This window comes from Strix uralensis, chromosome 3 (assembly GCF_047716275.1).
Source record: "Strix uralensis isolate ZFMK-TIS-50842 chromosome 3, bStrUra1, whole genome shotgun sequence".
Taxonomy (NCBI): domain Eukaryota; kingdom Metazoa; phylum Chordata; class Aves; order Strigiformes; family Strigidae; genus Strix; species Strix uralensis.
The window spans coordinates 39,804,718-39,825,561 of NC_133974.1; the positions used below are offsets into that span (position 1 = coordinate 39,804,718).

The following is a 20,844-nucleotide window of genomic DNA, read 5'->3' on the forward strand; positions in this document are numbered from 1 at the left end:
AAGAGGAGAAAAAGACAAATTCCTTCTTGCTCCACATATACCTTGTATTCAAATACCCTGTTCGAGGAGCTCAATATATTACCTGAAAACAAAGAAAACTAGTAAAACTACTTCAAAAATAAAAGAAGTTTTGTACTACAAATTTTGAAAGCAAGCATCTAGATCGGTTCAAAGAAAAGTGGAAAAACATAAGTACATGAATGTGAATTACTACTGTCTTTATCACTGTCAGGTACAAGAACTGCTAGTTGTTTGCTCAAACCCTTGTGAGGACTTACTTAGCAGCAAATACAATCAAACACCTTCCATTCACATTAGTAGAATTAAGTTTTAAATAACAGTAGCTATGCTGAAAACCATGCTCTCTCGTGATACTTAGACAATAGCCACACTACACACTTTATATACCTTAGGCTAGACAGACGCCCTTTTCCTTGTTCAAATTGTCAGGGTGGAGGGGGCTTCTAAATTGGCTAATTCAGACAAATCTCTTAGTGACAGGTCTTTACCCTGACACAAGAGAGAGCAAGAGTAGTCTAGGGGGTCAGGCCAAATACTTCTGCTATCTAAAAACAGGACTATGGGGATATGTGACCAGAAGCTGACACAACTCAGAAACACCCAAGATCACTAAAGGAAGTTGGTGAGCATATGGCAGGTGCAGTGCAAAAAGAGAAACGGTATGAAATCCATTCCGATACAATGCATGGGTCCTTTATTCCTCCAACTGATGTCCACTAGTAAGGCATCACTTCTCTAGATTTATATTCTTCCACATTTACTGAGAAACTGAAAGTGTTGACAGCATGCCTTCCATTATAAATAACATAAACATCTGATGCCTTTTAAAACAGTAATTTGAAATAACTATCAAAGTCCTCCTGTTGCTCGTATTTTAAATATTAAGTCTAATCAAGAAACAGATTCAGTTTTAGTGTTTGTCTCCCAGACCGAGATGCTTTATAGCTATTCTATGCAAATGAGGCTTATGAAAACAGGGCAGCACATATGCTCTAGAAAGCTAACACAAGGAAATGTTCTATAGGCTACACAGTGATCACCGACATGATCTAAAGACCAAGTGCCAAATATTTCTTTGCCATGGCTCTCCAAATTATTATTGATCTGCTTGACTTTAACACCAAAGCCACATTTAAACTAGTACATATAAATTAATTGCTATGGCCATTTACACGAAAGTATTTCATAGATCAACTTTTATAACTCTTAATTATTCTTTGGAGTTTCTCTTCAGAGAGCATAAAAAGTGACTTCATATAAAAGGTTGAATCTGAAGTTACACTGACTAAAATAATCCTGCAGATTAAACAATTTAGCTTGTCATTATTATACCAACTCTACTGTTTCCATTCCAGGGGTAGCATGCAAACAGCAGCCAACTGGTCAGCAAAGGGAAAAGAATCACATCAACAGAAAATCAGAGTACTTATCTGACTGCAGTCTTTGAAATTAAACAACATATAATACATAATATTATATGTAATAATATTTCTTGAATTTAAAATATGAAGATTTTTGTTTAGATTTTCAAAGATATTCCCCACCCCTACCAGGTTACATTCAAATACTGTCTATCCTACTACATCACTATAGGTAGTGATGCATGATGTAATGACAATTGAGCAAAAATTCACACAGTTATGAGTTTCTTCTTGAAATGACAAATGAAGTAAGTGGCAGCTTGCTTTCAGTGAGAACACTATGGTCAAATGGATGATTTGCAAAGGATTTTCTACAGGAAATGCACTGGTAATACAAGGCTGATATTGAATAAATATAACAAAACATATTTAATCAAATACCAGGCTGGCAATCTGAATGGGGACTCTTTTGTTCACTGTTTTCCACTATTTCAGCATGATTTTCCATCAGTTTCTTCTCTTTTCTCAGTTTAACAAATCTTGCTTGAAAATCTTGAAAAGTAAGACAAAGCAAGAACAGACAGGCAAGCAAGACAGGACAAGAATTCTTATTATCCAATTTCTTTTTATCATTTAAATGACAAAAGCAAGTAGAAAGGACATTAGTTAGAGGTAGGTCTTTAACCTGTCAAATATGAAAGACAGTATCTTGAATCATAATTTGCACATTTCAGTTTAAAGCTGAAGAACAAAGAGTTCAAACATGCTTGGAATAACAAGTTGTGTTATTTTAAAATGTACTTTATACTTCTCAGCCAAATGAACGGAAATAGTCTATGCTGTTTACCATAAATCTACAAAACCAAGTGAAAACAGGTTATTAGTTTAAATCTCTACCTATTTCCTGGCACTTCTGTAACAAGATGCCTTGGAAAAAACAATCAGACAACAAATAAATGTAAAGCATATATTTAGTCTTCTAGTCATCTCTCTTCGTCTTTCAAGAAAGCATGATATAGATACCAATGTAACTCAAAATGAAAACCTCAAACTGGAAACAATTTATCGGCTTGGTGCTTTACTCGAGCTAATTAGCCTGACTCTTAATATAACAATATCTCTATACAGCGCCACCCAAACACACTCATACATATGGAGCATGTATTTCTACTGCAGTGTTGCACTGTGGGTGGAGGTAAGATTTGTACATTTACATAAGTTTGATTAATGATGACAAAACACTTTAAAAATAATAATTCTATTAGCTGACAGCCTGCTAATAAAGTCCTATCTGCAAACAACACGGAGATTCAAGGCTAGAAGAATACACAAGGATCTCCACAAAATTTCAAAGCATGCCAACATTATGCTTCTCAAATTAAATTCAGCTTATTTCCATATTTGTTACCATCACAGCAATATTTTTTTTTTCCGCAGGACAATTATTTTACAAAAAGCTATAAATCTAAATCATCATCTTCTCAGTCATCCTGTGTAGTAACTTATATTGCAATGCTGCTGTGCCGTCATCCATTATTAATACATCTGAACAACATACTGTACAACATACACCTGCTGAAGAATATTAGATCTGGCAAAACTGTATTTGACAAAGTACTTGGAAGCATGCAAGATAGAGACACACAGAGGAAAAAAGGAGCAGTTCTAGAAGCCTATCCACGCTGAATTCCTTAGAGTCACCTGACCTGTCATTTTAAAACACTGCAAGTATATCTACATGAACTAAAATCATAGCATAGTTTGTAGTGTGTACATACACGTCTAAATCCCCCTTTATGTGTGGGATTCATTATTCTCCGTTATAGCCACATAAAAATTGTCTACTTTTGCAACTGTAGAGGAAAACTCAGTTTATACTGCAAATGGCTCTCTTTTGACTCTAAGTTAATTGCCCTACAACTAGACTGCAGTTAGAATGGCATTCATCATAGTATAGATCGCTCCTGTGCTACACAGCTCCTAATCTGTCACAGTTAATACAACTGCTACCATTTGCAAGTGTCCAGTGTGATAAATATAGTCTTTTCCTCATGGGATGATACAACCAGGAGGTCTGCTTCATGCCACAGAGATATCCTCTTCTTGCCAAGACAGAACCTAGAAAACCCTTCAGTAAAAATGTAAAGGCCTCTCTGTTTGGTAGTATTAAAGTACTAGGTGGGATATGGCTTACTGCATATGTCCCACAAGTGTGGAATTCTACGCAGAGCGGTGACAGAGGTGTAGATGAAATAAAACTAATAATCAGGCTGGCAAAAATGGTGCTTGGGGAAGAATTCAGTGCACAGATCTAACATATTTGCCCCAAGTTCTTGTATGCTTAGTTTTATTATGTCCAACTGCCAAGACATGTTGAACCCCTGATTCAGAAAGCATTACACATGGCTTACTTCCAACTCCCTCCAAAAAATCCAGTCCCTCATCTCTACAGAGAGATCTGGACAGGCTGGAGCGATGGGCTAAGGCCAACTGGATGAGCTTCAATAAGGCCAAATGCCGGGTGCTGCACTTCGGCCACAACAACCCCCAGCAGCGCTACAGGCTTGGGGAGGAGTGGCTGGAGAGCTGCCAGTCAGAGAGGGACCTGGGGGTGTTGACTGACAGCCGGCTGAACAGGAGGCAGCAGTGTGCCCAGGTGGCCAAGAAGGCCAATGGCATCCTGGCTTGTATCAGAAATAGCGTGGCCAGCAGGGACAGGGAAGTGATCTTACCCCTGTACTCGGCACTGGTGAGGCTGCACCTCGATTACTGTGTTCAGTTTTGGGCCCCTCACTCCAAAAAGGACATTGAATTACTCGAGCGTGTCCAGAGAAGGGCAACAAAGCTGGTGAAGGGTCTGGAGCACATGTCGTACGAGGAGCGGCTGAGGGAACTGGGGTTGTTTAGTCTGGAGAAGAGGAGGCTGAGGGGAGACCTCATCGCCCTCTACAGCTACCTGAAAGGAGGTTGCAGAGAGCTGGGGATCAGTCTCTTTAACCAAGTAACAAGTGATAGGACAAGAATGAATGGCCTCAAGTTGTGCCAGGGAAGGTTTAGACTGGATATTAGGAAGCATTTCTTTACAGAACAGGTTGTTAGGTGTGTGAATGAGCTGCCCAGGGCAGTGGTGGAGTCCCCATCCCTGGAGGTGTTTAAGAGTCGGGTTGATATAGCACTGAGGGATATGGTGTAGTTGGGAACTGTCAATGTTAGGTTAATGGTTGGACTAGGTGATCTTCAAGGTCTTTTCCAACCTAGAAGATTCTGTGATTCATCAAGAGTATGAATATGAACAGGCTAGCTTCCTTTGCAAGTAAATGGATTCCATACTGGCATAACTGGGTAGGCTCACCTTCTGAATGTTTTCCTTTTAAAGGAGAAGCTTTTTTTTTTTTTTTTACGAGAGACCTTAAAAAGTTTACCAGATCTCTCTTTTTATGTCAATAAACTGCAGGTCAAGCATGTTTCAGTTCTAATAGCTTTACCTCTAGTTAAACTACACAGCCCATAAAATATTCTTAATTTAAAAAAATAGAAGTGGTGGAATTGGTTTGGATGGGAACAACCTGATATAATCACATTATTTCTTCTGATTCTGCTTTGCATTGTACTTAACTCATACAAGCACTGTTCTCTAAAACTTGTAAACAATCTGACTTTTAAGTACCTATTCCAGTGTTTTTTGGTTTAAGTAGCATGAGAAGCAAAGTGCTTTATGGGTTGCCTCAAGCATCTCAGAAAAAACATGGAAGAATGCTGAGCTTATAAAGTCACCTGAAAATTTTCTCTGATAGTATGTAGAAAACTGAGGTCATACTAACTGCTTAATTCACACACTTTGTCCAGCAAGAACAGTCTGTCCTTCCATTTTCTGAAAAGCTGTAAGTAAATCATAGTATCTCATAACTACTTGATAGGAAGTCTCTCATATCCATCTGAGTTTTCCAGCAACATCTTAAAAGGCCAGAGACAGATAAGCACTTCAGACAACTCCTATTAGGGTTATGCCTAATGGCATAACTGCTGCCTAAGATTTGACTCCCAACTATGACAACACTGACAGGATAGAGCTATGCTTAAAATCAGAGACTACTGGCAGTATCTTCACCCTGTAATATGAAAAACTGATTTCTGGAACTTTCCGTAAAGCTCCAGTTGTAAGTTATACAAATCATGAAAGTAAGAAGTCACCAATTCCTACAAGAACAAGAAGTAATCACCCTGTGGAAACTAACTACTTGTAGGCTTTACTATCCAATAAGAAAACAATGGAGAAATGGAAAACTAGAGGTGGAAAGCTCGCAAGCAATAATATATTTTCAACCAGAACTATGTGACCAAATCAATACTGAACTAGCAATCATGTCATCACAGCCCTTTTGCCCTTGAGCCATGGTTCTTGGCAAAGGAAATGTTGAGAATGCTGACAGACATACATCTTTGAATCAGCTGCTGTTGAGAAGTTTTTCTGTGCTTCCCCAACCTATTAAAAATGTTGCAAATAGCACAAGATTATCCATACTGGTCTTTTTCCTCTCCAGTTTTGAAAACAGAAATCTATAAGAAGTCAGTATAAAGGAAGAGGTCGGTTACAAAACACACCTACAAATACTTCAGCAGAATTCATTAAGTTACATCTTCTATTTATCTTACTATTGATAATGCGTTTACTCTTAAAAGTTTTAATAACTTGAAAGCTACAGAAAAAACAGCTTGAATACGTTCCTTAAAAAAAAATACAATTACATTTGAGTTTTATATTTTACAAACTTGTATTGTAATGTTTTAAAGCACTTGAGTGGCATCAACTCAACCTGAAACCAGGCCTACACGAAGTATCAGAAAGAACTAGCCTGACCCCCTGTGGCCAAAAAACTGAAAAACTAAATTATTTACCACCATCATCCAAATCTTCCTCAGATATCCACCACGGCACTGAATCCTTTTTCTTCGTTTTTTTCCTGGGCTGTCCCAATGTTTCAAGAATGCTGGATTTTTTGTTTGAATTTCCAAGTGAATCATCTGAAAGAGACTGAGTCGATTGCATACAAGATTAAAGACAGCTTTTACATTTTCGTATTTTTTAACTGTCTTACAGCCACTCAGTTCCGAACTTTTGAGTTCGGATGCCTCTCTTTACTCCCCACTGTCTGTCTTTTTTGTATATGCATGACAAAGTTGAGTAAGAAACAATAACTATATTCATGTGGTATAACACTGTGTATTATAGCCCCAGTGCCAAAATTTGGATATGTTAAAAGTTAACTGCTTAGTAAAGTATATCTTCAAATGAACAGCATAATCAGCATTTTTTCAATTAGTTACAACATATAAGAAACAAAATTCTGACTACATCCATGAAGATAATGAAGCAGAGCAGAAACAGTTCTGCCTTGGCCTTACATTATTAATATTTGAAAAAAAAAAAAGTTTCACAAGCAACATTCTAGCTGCCAGCAAATCAGATTTCAGAAATTAATTTTATACTGTGTTGATGGAAATTAATAGACATGCCAGAGCCATTCCTACACAACTTTGTGTTTTAAGCTTTCATACGTGTTAGCCATCCATGTAGATTTTTACTGACAACTTAAATCAATGGAAAAAAAAGTCTGAGTATGAACAGCCTATGAATTTAAGTTACTGAAGAGTAACAAAAAGGAAAAGACCTATAGACAACAACACCTTTTTGATGTGATGCAGCTTTTTTTCAAAAAAACCAACCCCAATCTCCACTCTTTTCCTTTATTAAAGCTCTTTGTGGCTTACTGCAGCTACAATCAGCTGTCCAGACACTGAACAAGGAAATATATTCATTAAGCTAGCGCACTGCCACCTTACACACTATGTAATCTTTGTGCTTAAACTTTGTAAACATGGGGTTAAGGGGAGTAGCATACTTTTTATTTTTATCTAACTTTTTAGCCATAATTGTTGAAACCTGTTGCCCTAACGTGTCTTAAAGAACACAGTGAATAGTTAGCAAAAGTCATAAACCGTAAGAAACGTTCACATATGAAATGCATCATAGAGGAAAATTTCAAAAGCTTCACTTTTGTAATAGTCACAAATAAGAAAATGTGATAGTATAAACAGAACAGAAGAGGCAACAGGACTGTGGGTACTTATAATATGTAAAACACAAGAGGATGTTTTATTAAAACAAGCCTCTGCTGTCCACTGCCTGATTCCTGCTGCATAAAAGCACCACCATGAAAACCCACCTTTACTATATATCTAACGCCTCAATTCATATGGGCCTAACAAGAACAACCTTAAATCAAATGCCAATTATCCAAAACTACCATTTAAGAAAAAAAAAATGTAAGAAAATAATATTCTTATATCTCTGCCTGTCAATAAAGTCTCAGAAAGAAAATTTAAGTGCTCTGAGCCTTGCACTTTAATAAAACACAATTTTAATGAATTATGAAAATGCTAGACAACAGGATGTACCGCAATTTGTCTAAGTTGGCTCAGTGACATAGAGCAAAACATCTTTACATTCTTAATAAATGTCCTATAAATAACAATTTCCTTACACTAGTCACAAGTACTAGTGCCATTGTCCCCAAAGGTCGGACTGCCTCCTGCTACCTAGAAGTACTGACAGGTGCTTGATGCAAGCTCTGTTACTGCTTGCTGCTTCTTTTACGACTAACAGTATCCTCTACCCTGCAAGTAGAACTTCAATGATGCTCATACTCCTTAGAGTACTGTAACTAAAGAAACTGAAACTCCCATAGGTGGTTCTCAAGTTCTGGAAACTTTCTATGTCCAGCCATCTTGTCAACTACAGACAGTAAAGTTGCAGCAGCTGGGAAAGAAATGCTGACACAAAAACACTAGTGCATTTTTCCCAACTTGTCTCAACAGTGAAACTTAGAGATTTTTTCCTCCCTTTGAAAATAAATAAATAACTAAGCAAATAAATAAACAAACAAACTTTTTGGACCAGTAATCACTTTTCGGTGCCAGTAAGTGGCACTGATTTCTTCCTTCCTCTCCTCTATAAAACAGCCTTCAGCTTTTCAGATACAGAGACACACACACAAAAAATTAAAATAAAGAAAACAGAAGTGACAGTTGTTTAATCTCAACTTCAGTAAATGCCAAGAGTCAGCTTTAAGAACTGGGACAACAACATGGCACATAATCAGCTTACCACCTCCTATGCACATGAAGGAACATAATAAAGTAGATAGGTAATACAGGATTGGATCTAAAACACTCAGACTTAAATGACTAGTTGTCCTAATTATTTCACGAAACAAGTCTTTTTCAATAGAACAAGTCTACTCCAAATTATATTTTTAGTATAAAATAATATTTTAATATATTTGATCTTTTAATAAAAATTAAAAAGGTTTTTCAAACATAATTTAATGTGTAGTGTTACTCTTCCAGGTACTATTCTACAGATTTTCTAATAAAGGTGGCACAGCCTTTCCTTTTGAAAGTCTTCCTTCTCAGCTGTTCATGAATATCAAGCAGAACAAAAGTCAACCTAGAAGACTAGAAGCAGACAATGGCTTTTTCATAACTTTGCTTTGCTTGAAGTGTCATCAAAAAAAGCAATTAACTGAAGCACTGTGTATTACAAAGAGCTTCTCATGTTGCATGTCCCAAGTGAACTTCACAGCCAACACTCTGAAAACCTAGGAGCTATACCAATATGACAGATGATGCTTAACGGAAATTAAAGTGACAATAGGGGAAGCGCACTAAAGGAAGATTCTGGTAGTGGGGAGTGGAAGGATCACAAGCACACAGACAGTGGAGGAGGAGGAAAAGAATCATGGATGATAACAGGCCATTCTGGCAAGGGGTTGGGAATAAGCGTGATCAGCCTGAGGACTAATTAAAAGACCTATCCTACATGCAGTAATTGTTATTATGCATTTGTGTTTCCTTCTGTAAAACAATAAAAGCCTAGAAAATCCTCTTCACTCTTCCAACTGTATAGTCTTTCTTATATATTTTAATCTCAAACATACATGTAACAACCCTCCTAAACAAAGGTAGCTTCACTATGAGTTATTTAAAAGGGGAAAAGCATCCTGCTCCCTTTCTTCTCCGAAAGATTTGCTTAAACAACATTAAGTGTTCCTCAAACTACTAAGACACAGTTTTTGCTATTTCCTCCTGCCCCGCCTTTATACTGTCAACACAAACATCACCTACATGGTGATTTCAAACAACGGAGCACACCAGTTTCTCATCTTTCTAATGTTAAAAGGCTGCACACTTTTTATAAAAAACAAAAGCAAAGAGAGGGACATAACAGAAGATGCATGCGTATAAAGTAACAGAGTAGATAATGCCATTGTTATTTGGATCTATATCTAGCTGGCAAAACATAAACCAATGCATATTTTAATGACTGGACTTGCAGTATGTGTGTTTAAGAAAGCTTAAACACTTTACAAACAGTTTTAGTCTGAAACAATAAAATACAATTAAGACATGAGTTGTTAAAAGTTACTTTCTCTGGAACATGCCAAATTCCACTTGGAATAATTCAATACATCTATTTTGATTTTTTTCTAACTTCAGCATTCTCAGTGCGGGTAATAGTTGAAGAGCAAGAAGAGCATGTCAAATGAGGAACAAAATACTAGAAGCAATCATATGCAGAGTTTTGACAGACGCGCAAAATAAATAAAAGAACAAACCTCCTTTCTCTTCCCCAGAGCAACTCCCTTCATAACAATAAGAACTTTTGACAGAAATGCAGATCCTAACTTTCTATTTTTACTAACTCACAATTTCAGTGAATTCAAGAATGTTAACTCAATTACATCATCAAATTAAAGGCCAAAATCTACCTTTAAGTTATTTGTGAATCTTAATTTTCAGATGGCATTTTGGTTTTCTATTCTCTCAGTTTAGTATTGCTCAGTGAAGTTACATTTATTCCGTATCTGTAAAAACATCTCACAAGCTGCATGGTCAAGGCAGAGTTACAGACGTACCTGGGAAAGCTAAAATCTTCTTGGAAAAGACGCCTCTGGTTACAACAGTCTTTACTACACAGTACAAAGTGTAATTTTTACAGAATCTAGCACCTACATTTTTCACAAGTAATGAAATTGTAGCACAGCCTCTACACCAAAAAAAACTTTAAACATACATTACATATAACAGAGACCCCAAGAATATTCTCTGCCATCATTAGCTACACTTATATACAGTAACAGAATCTAGTAAAGGCCTTACATATGCGGTACTTACACCTTAGGGTTACCACACTGTGTGTCTGATAGACCAGTGGGCAAATTCTTAAATTACAGGTCTATATGCAGTGAAAAAAACATACCAAGTTAGGGCATTTTGACCACGTGCAATAATTGTTAGCTTAAGTCATAACCCACAGTCTTGCAGGATTTTGCCTGTACTCAAAATCAACAAGCACCACAAGGAATAAAAGGAATTAAATTAAAATTTTCTAATCACTACAACATACTTCTTTTTATTAGGATTAATACAAGAATTTTTAAATAGAATTCTGTGAAATTAGGTACTGCACAGAAAAATAAGTAAATTCTTAGAAGTAGCTTATGCCTACATACAGGAGAAGCTTTTTATTGCATTTTCAGTTACATATCAATTTGAAGCTTCTGCAACTAAATAACAGAATTAAATTGAAACAAAAATAAAGAAATAAGGGTTCTTTCTGAAGACACAACCTAGCAGTGACAAAGTATTTATTTAATCACAAAACTGTTCTCTTGATTTCAATACAGCAAAATAGCATGAATTAAGTTTAGCAATGAAGTTAAGACCTTGCAAAGACCCACACATGAGACAGCTATGTGAATTAGGTGATAAAAGCACAGCTGTATCTTCCATTTCATATTCTTTCATGCTCAATTTTCCCCCTGTAGTTTAATAAAGAAAAGGGATGTGACCTTGCTCTGAAACATACCTCTTTCAGAAACTCTTCAAACTGCTCATCTAATTCTTCTTTTGAAAATCGATGAGCCATAACGTGCAACTGGATGTTACCTTCCAAACAACTGAGTTTAAAAACTAAGATTTAAAATAAAGTTAATTAAAAGCATTCTGAAATTACAGGTAGCGTAGTGATTTGCTGCTTTCATAGAGAGCTATAAGCAAAATAAAAAAAAAAAACTCAAGACAGATGCCAAATTTCATTCCTCCCACCCCAAATCTAAATTATTTACTGAATAAGATAATCAATACAAACATGCCTGGATTACCCAAATTCCTTATAATCAAAATACTCATTTCCAAAGCAACAGTTTCAGCATTTAAACTCTGAGTGATAAATAAAATATGATTCTCTTCATCTTCTTTATATTTTTCTTCAAAAGGCAGACCTCTTAGCCACCCATAATTAAGCATTTTGTCAATAATCAAACAAGAATCCACTGCAGTAATACTTCCCATCCATTTTAAGGGCTTTTAATTCCTTTCTATGTCTCTTCTCCAAAACTGGAGACATCTAGCATTATAAGTTTTGTTTCATGGTCTCTGCTGTGCTTAGGACTCAGTAAAGAATAAATACATGAAAGTCTTCTAAGACTAGAGGATGACATTTGGTTTGATCTGCCCTGACACAGAAAGCCAATGGCACTTGTCCCCCTCCCATTCCCAAAAGTCTGTGTTGGCTTCTCAGGTATAAAATGTTCCCCACTGCTCAAAACATATGGCTACCTTCAAAAACTGCCTATGTATAGCACCATTAAACTACCCTCGGATCTTCCAGGCTGAGAAGTGCTATGTAAACATAAAAGGGCTAAATATTTGCAGAAATGTTTTTACCATTAAATAAAACTTCTCCCAATATGGAGCCTTCTCAGTACACAGGACTGTTACCTACCTAGTAAATTGATTTTGACAGGCGAGTTGTGACAACTGCTTCCTGCTTTCGCTCCTTATTCATCGACAGACCACCCGACACTTTGGCTTTCACAGTTAAAAAAAAAAAAAAAAAAAGTTATAGCAGACTGCCCAGACTCTGAATTGAATAAGATATCCTTATGTAAGCACTTGGACAGTATCTCTGAAAACATGGTAAGAAGATTAAGAATGTTACCTCTCACATAACCAAGTATTATTTTACACTTTTACATCAAAGATGCTAAACATTAGATGCTTTAGTAGTTTACTAGCTGTGCCAACTACTTCAGCAAGTGAAAAATACTTAATTCCAGCCTTGCCAGAAAAACAAACTGATTCTTCTGACATTCTCTCTACTTCTGTCTACCCTATAATTACAGCTTTTATAAAAACAATATAAAACTTTATTTTTCAAAAGGACATAGAAGATTACAGACAAACATTACCCTTAGCAAATATACTTTACAGCCATACCTTTAGAATTGCAGGTTCACAAATGACTTCGTACATAAAACAAAGAAGTCACTTCCTGGGATATACGCTATAACACAGTGCTGAAAGCAGAAGTTTTGGGAAGGTATCGCTAAACCATAGGGATGAAGGAAAGCTTAAACAGCCTAACACATTTCACGTGACCTTTTAATCATCCCAACACTAGGACCAGCCGTGACCTGATCCTCCTCCTCCAGCTTCCCTTAAAGCACATGCAGAGCTGGCCCACGGCGGCGGCCGGGCAGCAGCTCTGGGGCCGGCGGGCCGTGCTCCTCCCAGCCCCAGCTGAAACTCTGCGACTCTCCTCCGGCCCCGGCCTCTCCCACCTTGGGCCTAGCGAGTGCTGGCGAAAGGGTGCGACAGCCCCCGGCAGCGCGGGGACTCCGAGCTAGGCGGGATGAGGAAGAAGCGCAGCTCCCGATGGGGCAGCGCCAGGCTGAGCCGGCAGGCAGGGCTGAGCTCCGCCGCCCGAGGGGCGCTCCAGAGAGCGGAGGGGGACAGGAGAGGAAACGGCTCAGAGCCGAGCGCTGCCCCCAGGGCGGGCGGCCCGCCAGCTGCCCGGCGCCGGGAGCGTACCTGGGCCGCGTCGGGCCCCTCCCGGCCAGGTCGTCTCTCTCGCCGGCGGTGCAGTTGCCTGGGAAACCCTCCCGGCCACCGTACCGCCCGCCAAAAGAGACCGCGGGGTGGCGTGTCACGTGACCCCGCTAAACCCGCCTGCTTTCCTCTCCCCCGCCCCGCCGCCGCCGCGCGTGGGAGGCACGTGACGGGAGAGCGCGGTCCCCAGCGGCCGTTACTACCGTTGCAAGGCCGCCTCGCCGCGGCCCCGCCCGGCCCGCGCGGCTGGAGGCGGAAGTCGCCGCGCGGTGACGTGAGGCGGCGGCGCGCGCGCGGAGCAGCGCCGCCTGCTGGGCGGCAGGAGGGCAGCGCCGGTGGGGACCGGCGCGGGGCACAGAGAGGGGCCGGGCAGCGCCGCCGCCGCTCGCCGCTTCCACCATGAGAGGTCACGCCAGGATAACGCAGCAGCCCCCGGCCGCTGCCCGCCGAGCCGGCGAGGCCTGCCCGCGCACCTGCCTCCGGCGAGCGGGGGCTGCGAGCGAGAGGGGGCTTGGCGGCGGGAGGCCGGTGCCGGCCCCGGGGGCTGCTCCGTCCCCGCCGCAGGGACGGCCTCGGGGCCCTCTGGCCATCTACCCCCGGGCTGCCGGCGGCGGGAGCCGAGATACGGGACGTGGCTTTGCTCCCCCCGCCCTCGGCTGCCGGTTCCTCTGAGCTTGCTGCTCAAGTTGTTTCAGTTTTCTGCGCTCTAGGAGCTGCGCAGGAGCCTGCTGATAAAGCGGGGGAATTAAACCGAGATTCAGTTTATTTCTTCATTCGGTGGCGATGCCAGGCCGGTGCAGAGGACGACCGCCTTTGTTCCCGCTCACAAAGCGCGTGGGGCTAACGCTGTTGCCACCTGCAGCCAAGATCTCTTCCTCAAGTTTCGAAGGGATGCACTTCTCCTGAAGTCGTTCAGCTGATCTTTTGGAAAAGCAAGATGGAAAGAGTTAAAAGTGTGTTGCTTTCCCTAATGCAAAGGTTAAAACTAAACCATCCCTTCTTGCTCTTACACACAAATTCCCTTCTAAAGCTTTTCTAATGTTTCAGCCTTAGATGTCGGCTGCTGTGCTTTTAATATATTTTAGCACATCTCTGGAAATGTTTAAAATATGCAGAGAAATTAATGACCCCTGTTTCCCTGGCCACTGTCTCTCAAATAACCGCAGAACAATTGCAGTCTGTGCTTGCATGTGCTCTCCAGCTAGGGTCTGTCAGTTGTGTTTGTTGTGAGAGTCACGTTGCTTTAGGAATTTTCACGCCAGCATTTAGTAAATGGCAAAATAAAACAAGCTCACTTAAGAATACAAATGAACATTGTTCACACACACACGTTTTGATTGTCTGCTGAGCAGACTTGGAATGAAAAGATTTTGAAAGGAAGTTTTCTTCGGCGAGTGTTGGATACTCATCGCAAGTGAGAAACTAGTTAAAATCCCATTACTGTCTCTCATTTCCTGTTAGCTTGAGAGGTAAAGACTGTGCTTCCAATATGGCCTTTATGTATCCCAGATTTTTTTATGCAAGTATAAAAAATTATAGTTTAAATTCAAAGAAGCAAAGAAGTATGGGCTCTGTATTTTCCACCCCAGTCTATAGGAATTGTTTCGCTAAAGGTGCTGCAGCACTTCTTTAAATCAGGCCTTTTGTCTGCAGATGGGATATTATATTTCCATTTGCAAAATATCGGTCATTTATTTTGTCTTTGTGTGCAACTTCTGCTGCTGTCTATGGGAAATGTGGAAGCTGATCAAGGACAGGATGCCCACATAAACTAATATACTAGAACAATTTGTTAAGCGTGACAGCCTACTGCTGGTGAAAACATCGGTTTCCAGCGTTTGTTCTTTTCTCTTGTCTTATGAAAAAGCATGGAGTGAGGCATGAGCATTTAAAGAGAAATATGGAAGTTAATTAAGGGATGTCAGTCTGATGCTGCATGCCTTGATCCTGCTCAGATTTAAGCCAATGCAAATTTTGCTGTTAACTTCAAAGTGATAGCCGTGACATCATTCGTTGATCATAAGAGTTACTTCATATATAATCAAATAATCACATCAAGGGCTCAGTCCTGCAAGCTGCTAAAAAACTGTTGCACATTGAAGCCTTTCTGTTTGCAGAAATATGTTCAAAGAGGCCTGTACAAAGTGTAGAAAAATGTGCAGAGGGATCAATGCTCTTGGAAACCTCAGTGCCCATATGGGAAGGGAAAAAAACCAAACCACTCTTGATGACTGTGGTGGAGAGGAGGCATTGCCTGGTGTTGAAATGTCATCCAGTGCATTCAAATAACATGCACAATAGCCACTTAAAAGATTTTCATTTCCTTCTAATGCCAACCAGTTGGAGCAGTTTTCTCAAGAGCTCTTAACAGTGGAGCTTAAAAAACAGAGAGCAGGACTAGCTATGAATTTCAGCCAGGAATGTGGCAATTTGGGCAGCAATGCTAATAAAGCAGAAGGGTGGTCACAAATTCTGAAATGGATCCTGCTGGACAGAGCCCCAAATCATAACGTAAAATTCTGGCTCTGCTGACATGGTTGGGAAGCCTTTGTTGACTTCTGTGGAACCAGATTTTGCCTTTGTAGTCACTGGCTTCTCATTTGAATGTGTGGCATATATACACTTAACGCAATTTTTTTTCTCCAGATTGCTAAAATATAAGGCTTTACGTATTAGTATAATAATTTCAAACAATTAATGGTAAAATTAAAAGGGATAAAATATCCGTACTTATGTTTTTGCACGTCTAATTTCAGATTGGTATCATACATAAATGTCAATGGGGAAAAAGACATCAAATAAAAAAGAAACAAAACGTCTGCCATGTCCACTTTGGCTGAGGCATTGCATTAGATAGTATTTCAGTACTGAACTTGCAAATATGTGAAATATGAGATTATGATAATAAATATTTAGCCATATTCTTGGTTATGTTTTTTTAAAGGTTAACAGTTTCATACTGAATGAAAAGCAAACAAACAGTGGTGAATTAAGAAGTTAAAACTGCATTCTCTGTGCATGCCCACTGCGATAATACTTCCTTACATGACTATGCAATAAAAACCCTTTCCCGTATATGCATCAGGAAAAAGAAAAGCCTTCCATAAAAGTACAAGTTGCACAGAAAATGGAAAAATTATGTGGAACTGTATTTTGTGCAAGAGAAAACAGTAGTCTGGCATTGTTAAATTGGGATTAGTTACAAAGTAGCTCACCTAACTATAATTTAAATTTAAAAAATTATTTTTATTACTTTTTTTTCACTGCAGGTCTTATTTTGTTCTGCCACTGATTAACCATAGTCCTCAGATCCCAAGGGCCAGATTTATGGTCAGTGACATTATGGTAGCTACCCTGAATTCAGCTTAACATCTCACCTGCCGGCTCTTTTCCATCATGCAGTTTCTCCACAGTCTGAGAAATACTGCATCATGTTTCAAATTGTTCCAGAGCTTAGACCACTCCCTAGTCTTATTTCTTCTTCATGTGTGTGTCCCTTGAACTGAGCTGCAGGTTTAGAAGCTGGACTGTCACACTGCTGGTCATTTCCCGGTTTCTGGAAGCTAGCAGACATGCACCGTTTTTCAGACTTTTTCAAAACGGATCCTCCCTTTAGGCTCATTTGTGTAAATGCTTAGTTGCCTTAATGCTGTGCCCTGTGCTGCCAGCTTTTTGGTTCCTCTGGAAGAAGGGGAGCGCAAAGTTGATGTAATTACTGGCTGCAGGAGTAAACCCTTCCCCATCATAGGGAAAACTATGCTACTGCCAGCAAATGTAAACAGTTAAAGGTTCCTTCAAGAGGGTGAATGTTTGCAGTCAGTAATAATAGCTGCTTCTCACTCTCTCAACTTAAAAGAAGTGCATCTGCCAACATTTAACACTGCTTTTTCTACCATTTCCCAATTCTCTATAAACTTGTTGGGAAACATTGCTCTACTGTGTAGTCCAGCCAGTGGAGCAGAATCCCTCCTGTTGAGAGCTTTTGCTTTTGACAAATCCTGGGAAAATTATTGTGCAAAGATAGATACAAAGATGTCTTCAGTGACCAACAATACTACGTTTGAAATAGCCTAATGATCCTGCCCTATGCCTACTGCAAGTCCTCTTTTGTCAGTGAAAATTCTCGGTACTTGGGACTAGGCAAAACACCTATGACTCATACTCTCCATGGGGACTGGCAAAAGAACTTGGGTCACTTTCACCCCAAAGTAATTTGAACTGCAAACCCTCATCTGTCATGAATATTCTCTTTCGTATACAGAAAGTTTTGTAATAAATTTTTCTCTTTGCACAAAGACACACCACATATCTTCAATTCAGAAAAAAATAAGGTAAATATTTTCATAAAAAATTCTAAGTGGCTTAAGAAAGATTAAACTCAGAAAACTCAGCAAAGAAAAATTAAGTGTTCTGATTTATTCAAATTTTTCAAATCTGTAAAATCCCTTGTTAATCCTCACAACATATCTGCTTAACACTGGCAAGAATATTAGCTTTGCATTTCAGATTTTCACTTAGTTATTTTTAGTTCTTCTGAAGCCTGGGAAATAAGAAATATAACCGCTTTGAACAGTCTGAAAGAGCCAACTCTAGCAGGGCCTCTGAATCTGATTAGATAAAACAACAAAGAGGTTCTGTTAGGGCAGAGGCAGGAAGAACTAAGGTGGGTGGCAATATCTGTCATAACTCAGGGGAAATGTAGCCTCAAAGCACTCAAAAGTGGGTGAAAAAATAACATAAGCAATAGACAACTTTCCCACATCTTAGGTCACTCTCCAAATGCAGTTTGAAGAATTTTCTCTGGCCTCAACTTTTTTTTTTTTTTATTTTTAAAGTACAATAAACAGCATATGCATGTGTGTTTATCTTAAAAAGCTAATTTAGGGGAACATAATTTCTCTGCAGATAAGTATCCAAAAAAGCGCAGTATGGCAAGTGCAATTTCATTTGTTGGTACAGAAACAGCATAAGATCTTAAGTGATGGTTTGCAATTTTCAGCATTTTTCTCTGTAAGGTAGCTTTAGGATTGTCACAGGAGATTTCTCCCTAAAAAACATCTAGTCATAACATCACATTTTATGCTACTGGCCAAAAAAGGATCAAACTGTTGTGTTTAGTACAACTGGGAGGTCTTCAGGTTTTTTGGGGGTTTATTTAAAAACAATCTGTTATTGGAGTGGTGGGAACCTGGAACACCCACTTGGCCAAGGATCATGCTTCCCTGCTTTCAGTGTAGGATTCTTATTAGGATTCTTATTTTGGGTTGGAGTCTCTGCTGAAGAGGTAGAAAGAAAGATTTGTGCACCTTCTCAGGAAAATCAGTCAGAATGTTCTCAAACTGCCATGCATCCACAATGTTGAGATTTGTCTCTGTTAAAGTCCGGGAGCATTATCTCTTTGAAGCCCACCGCTCAGTGTGCCCCACACCAGTGATGGCTGCATCTGAGGAACGTGGTGCTTGTTCCTCGTATGGAGGCATATGACAGCAGTCCCTCCAGCCTGTTCTTTACCTGTGTGTAACTGGTGGCATTTCTCCGGTAACTAGGTCTGTCTTCCCGGGGAAAGACATGGGGCATAGCGTCAGGTGCATACATGTATGATAGCTAATGCCAATCCGATACCAGTTTGCCTTGCTCCAGTGGTTCAGCCCCCCCCACCGGGCTGGGAGTGTTCGGCACGCCTGCATGGCTCTTTGCACTGAAGTGGGGTGGTTGGAGCTGTAAGCGCCAGAGTTCAAGCTTGATGTGCAGGGTCTACTCGACTCTTTGTGGCTTCTGGCAAAAGGTTTGTTGTCATTATGCTGCTGAGGTAATAATTTCATTAAGCAGCTAGTTACTGGACAAGATTGTCTTCTGGTTTGAAAGGTCATTACTTTGTTAATGCATCACTTGCTTTGCTGTACACTAGCTTACATTTTTAGAAAGAAAATTTGGAATGATCATTAATTTATTTGCCAGGAGTTTGATTTGACTTTTTAACCAGTAATGTATTCCACAGTTTTCCTGACTTCATGTCTGCTATGAACAGTATTCCTGTGAACCAAGTGGCTTGTCAGTGGTTATTTCTATTCCATTTTCAGCAGGCTAAAGATAGTTATAGTCAGCATTTGGACAGGAGAGCTGAAGTGTGAAATTTATCCCAATTACCTTTTTCCTGAAGCTTTTTTTCTCATTATAATTTTATCCTAAGCTAATCTGCTCCACACTTTTTATTTGCTTTGAAATCATGCTGTGAGGTTCAGTCTGACATTCCTGCACAGGGAACTGAGCATCAGGTCTTAAAAGCTGAGGGTACAAAATCAGTTCCTTGCCAGGAATTCATGCCTTTACAAGTTCTGTTCCACTGGCTGATCCATGGACTGCCCAGGTGAATGCATAGGAAGACCTTTTCCTCCAGTGAATGGAAAAAAAGGTAAATGAGTGCATATACCCTTTTTTGTCTTTGGCCAGTGAAGGAATAAACCCCTCAGAACTCAGGTCCACACATAGTAACAAAAACTCTGGGATGTGTTAATCAGTATTGATGGGGGGGGGGACAGGGTGACTATTTCAAGTCTGTTCTCTGTGCGAAGCAAGTTCACGTGTTTGTCGATCTAATGTAGCTGTCTCGCTCGACATCCTCTTGCTTGTGGAGACGCAGGGCCTGGTCCCATGCTGTTTGTACAGATGCTGTTAGTACAGATGCTGTTAGTACAGAGCTGGGGGATGGAGAAGTCATAGAAATCTGAGGGCTCCTTCCCTACTGCCACATCCCCAGCACTGTTTGGGGCCATTTTGGCTGGGTGCAGATCCCTCATCTACAACACATTTATAACATGCTGCCTTTGTTGCCCTGTGCTGGTGGCACTTGAAAAAGAGGTTTCGTTCTCCACTAGTGAAGCAACCTTTCTGGAGTCAGCATGTGTCCTCCTTTGTGGTTTATTTTTTCATACTTGGAAATAAAGATAATCAAAACCGATGTTCTGTGTACAGAAAACAAAAGCCAGCCAGATAGGTACTATGCAAAGGAAAACCTCACCACTCTGAAACTCTCAAATGCAGACAGGCAGAACATTGACTGATTTATATATATATATTTTTTTTTTTTTTGTAAACAGTGCTTTAGGTAGGGATATGACCTGTCATTACTTAGAGATTTCCAGCAGCTGAACATTTGGTGTCTGTCTGCCACCCACCTAGTACCAAAAATGCCACCAAGAGATCAGCTTGTCAAAGGACGAAAATAGTCCTTAAAGCTTAGCCTCGAAGGACTATGACACCTGCTTTCCTGTGTCTTCTCTTTCTCTCCATATCTAACCTACTAATCGCCTATTAGCTCCTAAGGTACCAGAAATAAACACCAGCAGTCCCAAGGTTCAGACAGTGTATACTAAGACTTGTGAAAACTGCCTTTTGCAGGCATTTGTCTGGAAAATAATACCTAGTTTAAGGATTTAAAACCTAGTGAGGTTCTTTGTTGTTTCAGGCTTCTGGGAAGTGGTCATTTTCTTAATGTGATAAGAAACTGAAA

At 39.8% G+C, this 20,844-nt stretch overlaps 1 protein-coding gene across 15 annotated transcripts in view; it reads right to left on the reverse strand.

Moving 5' to 3' along the window:
• Positions 1-13,559, reverse strand: part of CEP162 (centrosomal protein 162) — a 51,477-nt gene extending 37,918 nt beyond the window's left edge. For 3 of the 15 annotated variants that reach the window (XM_074861980.1, XM_074861981.1, XM_074861975.1), the window contains exons 1-6: positions 13,317-13,521; positions 12,723-12,802; positions 12,229-12,314; positions 11,311-11,414; positions 6,279-6,414; positions 1,824-1,934 (exon numbers count right to left, since the gene is read on the reverse strand). In XM_074861980.1, the coding sequence (XP_074718081.1) occupies positions 1,824-1,934; positions 6,279-6,414; positions 11,311-11,370 (307 nt within the window). In that variant the 5' untranslated portion in view covers positions 11,371-11,414; positions 12,229-12,314; positions 12,723-12,802; positions 13,317-13,521. The other 12 variants (XM_074861982.1, XM_074861978.1, XM_074861983.1 and 9 more) reach the window with 12 other exon arrangements.
• Positions 13,560-20,844: the final 7,285 nt, after the last annotated feature.